Source organism: Neomonachus schauinslandi, chromosome 12, assembly GCF_002201575.2.
Source record: "Neomonachus schauinslandi chromosome 12, ASM220157v2, whole genome shotgun sequence".
Taxonomy (NCBI): Eukaryota; Metazoa; Chordata; class Mammalia; order Carnivora; family Phocidae; genus Neomonachus; species Neomonachus schauinslandi.
The window spans coordinates 103,004,757-103,010,756 of record NC_058414.1 but is presented as its reverse complement, the minus strand read 5'-3'; the positions used below and the strand labels follow the sequence as shown (position 1 = coordinate 103,010,756).

Genomic DNA, 6,000 nt, shown 5'->3' with positions numbered 1-6,000 from the left:
TTATTTGTGAGAGAGAGAATGAGAGACAGCATGAGAGGGAGGAGGTCAGAGGGAGAAGCAGACTCCCTGCTCAGCAGGGAGCCCGATGCGGGACTCGATCCCGGGACTCGAGGATCATGACCTGAGCCGAAGGCAGTCGCTTAACCAACTGAGCCACCCAGGCGCCCAACTCTGCACATTTCTGCTTGTGGAGAAGCAGTCAGAGGACGAGAACCATTCCCTGTTTCTGGAAAGTGTGTACTTGCTGAGGGTCCAGCTAGAGAAGGGCTCGGAGGGGGCCTTCCTCTGCCCCTTCCAGAGGTAACAGATGCTTTGTGCCTTGTTTAGCATGCAGGGCCCTGATGGACGAGGTGGAGTATGACGTCACCAAGGCTCGGCAGAAGACCAAGGTGGGCTCCTTCCGAATAAATCCTGACGGGACGCAGGAGAGGAGAAAGGTAGCGGAAAAGAAATCATGAGCCAATGTATAATTGCGGATGTGGGCAATTACCAACCATTTATCCAAACAGCAGTTGGTCTTAATCTTGTAACCTTCCTCTTGTTCAGGGTATCAGCTCTAAATTGCTTCTGAGTCCTGGGGGACCCAAAGTAATCTTTAAGCTTGAAATTGAAGTCTCTCTCCCAGCACCTAAATTTTGTGTCTTGTCATGTTGGAAGACATTGCAGCACTGTTGTTCATCAAGATAAAAATAGCACTTCCATGGTTCTTGGCGAGGCCAGCAGGGGTCCCAGAGCGGCTTCGGGGGCTGACTGGAGCCACTAGAAAGCTGAGCACCCTCCCCAGGCTCCCACCCCTCCCTCCAAGGTCTACAGAGATTGCTAGTGGGGTGGGAAGGTAAGACCCATCTCCGGGACAGACGCCGGCACTTGTCTGAAGGGAAAGAAGGATGTGCTTCCTCGCAGAGACCCTCTGGCGGCTCTGACAGTGGGTCTGAGAAGCTGGGAGGGTTGGGTGGGGCCACTGTGAGCGCTGGCTCGTCTCCTCCCCAGCCTGGCACTAAGGTCCTAATGCTCCAAACACGGAAGCCGACTGTAATGCCATCCTAAACAAAATATAATCGGAGAAGTTATTCTACAGCATCACTTAATTCACTCCGAGCTAAACAGAAACAAGTTTGGGGTTTCTTGCTCTTTAGTCCAATGCACTGCACTCTATTTTAGAGCAAATAATCGAAGAGGGCTGTCTGCTTTTTCCCCGTCTTCTGGGATTGCACGCCCATCAGAGAGGAAGGCAGGAGGGGAGGACAAGGTCCAGCAGAGGACGCCATGAGGTGTTGCACTGCGTGAACGTGACAGCCTTTAGGGAGGGCCTCCGTGTGATGTTTGCCTCAGTCAGGAGGGCGGGACGCTCTCCTCCAAGTCAGCGCATCTGCGAGGGCGGGTGCTCAGGTCTTTCTTGGATTGGTTGTGTCTTGAAGTCATAGCCAAGGACGGACCCCGAAAGTTCAGATCATGTCACCAAAAGGATCATGCTAACTGCAGGCTGAAGGCCCTGCTTATCCCCAGGTACCCCCTGGCCCCACGGGGTCACAGCAGACTGCGGAGGAGCAGCCCGGGGCCCTGGCGCCTGCCGCAGCAGACCCCCACGGTCAGGCAGGGCAGGGAGGATGCTTGTGGACAGGCCAACACAGCTTCGGAAATGAATGGGGTGTTAATATCAGAGTAGGTTAAAATGTGGGCTATCTGATGCACTGTTAGCGCACCTAGGCCACGAGAAAGGAAGACATCTGTCTTTAAAGAGTAACAGGGCAAAGGGGAGGGTCCCAGGCAGAGGGAACGCGGCAGGTACGCAGAGCTCTGGGCCCGCGGTGGGTGGAGGGCCGCAGGGGCTCACGGGGGCACACCCGGCCCTCCCCCGTCCTGGCTCAGGTCCCTCCCAACAGAGTCTTATGTTCACCTGGAGAATATAGGCCTGCTCTCCCCTTCCTCCTGTTGCCAAGGACATTCCACTTTGAGTCAATCGGGTTGAAATAACTTGTTCAATTTTGCCGCAAACACTCGGTCTACAGGGCATTTGAAAGCCATCCTTCCACCGCGTTCATCGGTTTGACCAGGGTGACCTCACAGTCCCGGCTACCGGAAGTGGGTGCTACCCTGGGTCGTGCTCCGCTTGGAGCTGCCACCGGCCCCAGAGCAGGGCTTCCCCCCAGCAGGTGTGTGGGTGGGTCTGCAGTGCCCCGAGAAGGCGGGTCTTTAAAGCCCCCCTGTTTGGGAACCATGTGGTTTTGGGGTCAGGGTGGAGGTCAGTTTTCCTGCCTCTGGCCAACTCACAGCAGAAGGACCCCAACGGCCCCCATTGTTTAAAGAGCCCTGCAATCTTCCCCAGGAAGCTACTGGAGCGTCTTGCATCCTCCAACTCAGAAAACTCTCCCCTGCCGTGATTCAAAACCCTGTGGCGTTGTTTTCTTCAGCCAGCAGGCTGCTTGGCCAAACTTGAAATGCAGGGGAGCCTCGCGGCATGAAGTCAGGCCCTTCAAATGCCCATCTTGGATGGGAGCCAGGTGGTTCTTGCTGGTGTGGATCCAGAGGCATTTCTCTGTCCTTCTGCTGTGAGCTTGCAGGATGTGTGTGCTCAGCTTGGCATTCAGCAAGGAACAAAAGAAGCGCCTAGCAGGACACTGAAGGAGGGAGGGTTCGCACCAGCCGCCCAGGCTGGGAGAGGCTTCGGATGCCAGGGTCCCCTCCTGGGCCTCAGGGACGTGGCTGGCCAGACGGGCGACACCACACACCTTCCTGCATTTTTCTGCTTTTTCTCTCCCCTTCTCATTCTGTGTTTCTCCAAGGATAAAAGGAAATGTGCATGCTGTGTCCTCAGAGCAGAGTGGGTCCTTGGAAAGCCTCCCCTTCCTCAGAGCACGAGTGGGAGCGCCCCCTGAGAGAGTCCAGTTTCTGAGGGGACAGAGGATGAAGCGACGTGAGTTGGCCTTCCGAGCACAGCGTGGATAATAAATGCACAAGATGGCCCGCGTCCATGCAGGGCTTTCATTCTGTGTCTGGCCTGGTGCTGGGGCTGGTCTGGGGAGGGCAGCGTGGACGGGAGGCACGTGTGCCCCAGCTGCTCTGGGCCAGGTCTCACTTGGTGAGAAGATTCGAGGGGGCATATTCTACCCCCAGAGGGCGGCCAGGGAGAAAGCAGTCCTGAGCTGTGGCCACAGATGCCCTGCCCCTGCGTGCCTGCCGGGCCGCCGCCGCCTTGCTGGCCCCACTGTGTTCTGGTGGGCCGTGCCATCTCCCTGTCCCTTGCTGGCTCTGAGCTGGCCTTGTGTTGAGCCCTTGCTTCGGTCTTTCCTCCCTCGGCATCGTTCACACACAAGCAAGGGCTTGCCTGCCCCTGGGGTCACTCGCTAGAGCCACAGACTCCCAGACGTGGCCACCCACGTGGCCACCAGCAGGATGCTGGGAGGTGGGGACGCTGCAAGAGCTGTCCCTTGGAGGACTGGGTGGGGCCCCGGTGGTCGGGGACAGGGCTAGGGGAGTGGGGGCGCCATGGCAGGTGCAGAGACTCCCAGTTCCCTGGGGCTGCAGCTGACTTCCTGCAAGACCTTCCCTCTGCCTGACCGTTTTTCCCGGCTGAGCAAGAAGGGAATAACCCCCCAGGGAGCAGCCCCAGGAATGGGGCTTTCAACCCTTCTTGGGATCTTCAGAGTACTTCTCAAGTGTGCTGGGCACAGCTTCTGGAAAGTCCCCAGTGGAATTAGGCCCGAGCTCCTCCCGGAGAGCACGCCTCTACTGGGCCCCCACTTCCCATAGCTCTGCCCCTTCCGCTCCCAAGCCTGGGGGACCCCAAGCACACGGTCACTGAAGGCCCCCTTCAGGCACGCCGCCGCTCCGTGGGCCTCCACGTTTCCTTTGAGTTATGCTCACAGATCTGAGCGTGAAAGTGTGGGTGCTCCCGGCCGGAGGCGGGAGCCCCCGCCAGCTCTCTACCCAGCATGGGGGCGGTGGCCAGACCCTGGGGGAGGATGCCCCCAAATCTCCGAGTTGTGATGAGGCCAGGCCAACACGCAGCTGCTGCACAGATTCAGCGGGCTGCAGGGGTCCGAGGGCCCCCCCCCACCTGAGCAGGCTGCAAGGGGATGGCACGTGGGGCAGGGGGCTGAGAACCGTCTCCTTTGCTTTGATTGACATCATCTTCCAGGTAGCTTGGAGGCCTTCGGTGTCCGGTGTTAGGGTCCGTACCGGTCCCGGGGAGGGACGCGCAGCACGCGGGCCACCATCCCCAGAGACTTACGGGGCTGTGCTGGGAATGTTCTCCCTGCTCCTCGTTCTAAATGGAGACACTGAGTTCACACACAGCCACGTTTTGTCTGACGTTGTTAAGGAGACGCCCGCGCCTGTCCTCCTCTTGTGGTGTCCCTGCAGGCGAGCGGGGCAGAGGGTGCACCGAGCCCTCCCCCGGTGCCCGGTGCCGCACGAGCGGCCTGTGCGGCCAACACCTCCCCTGCTCCGTGACAATGCCAAGCCCATGTGGCAAGGGGCAGTGCCATGGGCTCCTAGGTCACGTCTTCCTTGTTTTCAACAACTGGGTGGACGGCAGGTGTTGCCACACAGTGAGCGACACAGCACAATCCAACCCGGAGGCAGTTAGGTTTTGTTTGCTTGCTCAGCAAGCGTGTATCCTGCTCTCCTAAAAACTACAACAGCCAGACCTGCAGGAGTGGGGTGGAAGTGAACCTGTGCTCTCGTGGTGGAGACCGGAGTCAGCGGTTTGCGGACCTACAGTCCGTCCACTGGACACAGGACCTCCAGTCCTATGCGCTCCTGCCTGGCGGGGCCCCGGACACGTCTGTGTCGGGTACGAGCAGGAGATGCAAATGCAGAGCCTGAAGGCCGGCTTTGCCTCGGCTGACGGAGAATATGCCAAGTTCTCTAAACTTGGAAAGTTCAAACAGCAAATCCCATCAATCGATAACGATGATGGTGTAGACTAGAAGGTAATGCCTTTTTTGGTAGATTCTTTTAACACGTCTGGAAGGTAAATAAGGCCACTTTAATTGGCTTCATTTTCTTTTTTTTTTTTTCAAGTAATTTCCACGCCCAACATGGGGCTCGAACTCACAACCCCAAGATCAAGAGTTGCATGTTCTACTGATGGGGCCAGCCAGGCACCTCTAATTGGCTTCATTTTAGAAATACAGTTGAGGCTCAGAAAGCTTTAGTGACTCCCTAAATTTTGGCAAATTGGTATTAATTTAATTTGCTGGTAAGTCAATTTAGACAGATTCCACATCATTTGCTATCAATAGAGCTACCACATCCTGTTACATCCTGTATAACACCGGATTCCTACGGCATCTTGGAGTTGTGCAGTGCACAACTTGCAAAACTGTATGTGGGGCCCTGTTTGCTATTGTGAGGAGAGGCATGGGCTTTTGTAATAGACCAGCTAGGAAGCAGAGGGAAATTTAGTCCCTTGGTGATTTTCAGACTGTAGTCTGCCACCTGCCAGTGGGCCATAAAATCGGTGTGGTAGGGGGAAACCAGCATGTGAAAATATACATAAAGTGTCAGAATGCATCTTATAGCAAAGGAAACTGCTATCTCATGACACCGTGTAACGAGCTGCGATGCAAAAAGTGGGTCATGTCCAAAAAACTGAAAGCCACCATAGCAGATGGCTGTTCTCAGCATGGGACAGTAGCCTAAAGATACTTCATTTGGGAAGATCGTTAATACCCAAACAGTGCTGCAGTAATTCCTGACTCCCTCTGCAGAAACCGCCAGGACTTGTCTGAGACCATACACCATGGCAGACATAGCTGGGAGTTTGGTGGTCTATGCAGTTCCTAGGCCAAGGATGCAGGGCAGCGGTGGGGGCTGATGTCTTCCCAGCGCAGCGGTGGCCCCAGCGGCCTGGCTCCTGCAGTCTCAGCGGCTGTGCCCGCGCTGTGGCCTCTCTGCCTCAGGATCCAGGTGCAAGTTCAGCCCGTGCTAAGTGTGGTGTAGACAAGACGAGTCCTCACCCGGAAGGAGCGATACCCTGACCGCCGTGAACACCAC

General features: G+C 56.6%; 1 protein-coding gene across 1 annotated transcript in view; it reads left to right on the top strand.

Annotated features, from left to right (window-relative positions):
- The first annotated feature begins 341 nt into the window (after positions 1–341).
- Positions 342–6,000, top strand: part of CNPY1 (canopy FGF signaling regulator 1) — a 36,222-nt gene continuing 30,563 nt past the window's right edge. Inside the window, 1 exon segment of the mRNA XM_021693009.2 lies at positions 342–437. Within this exon segment, the coding sequence (XP_021548684.2) occupies positions 342–437 (96 nt within the window).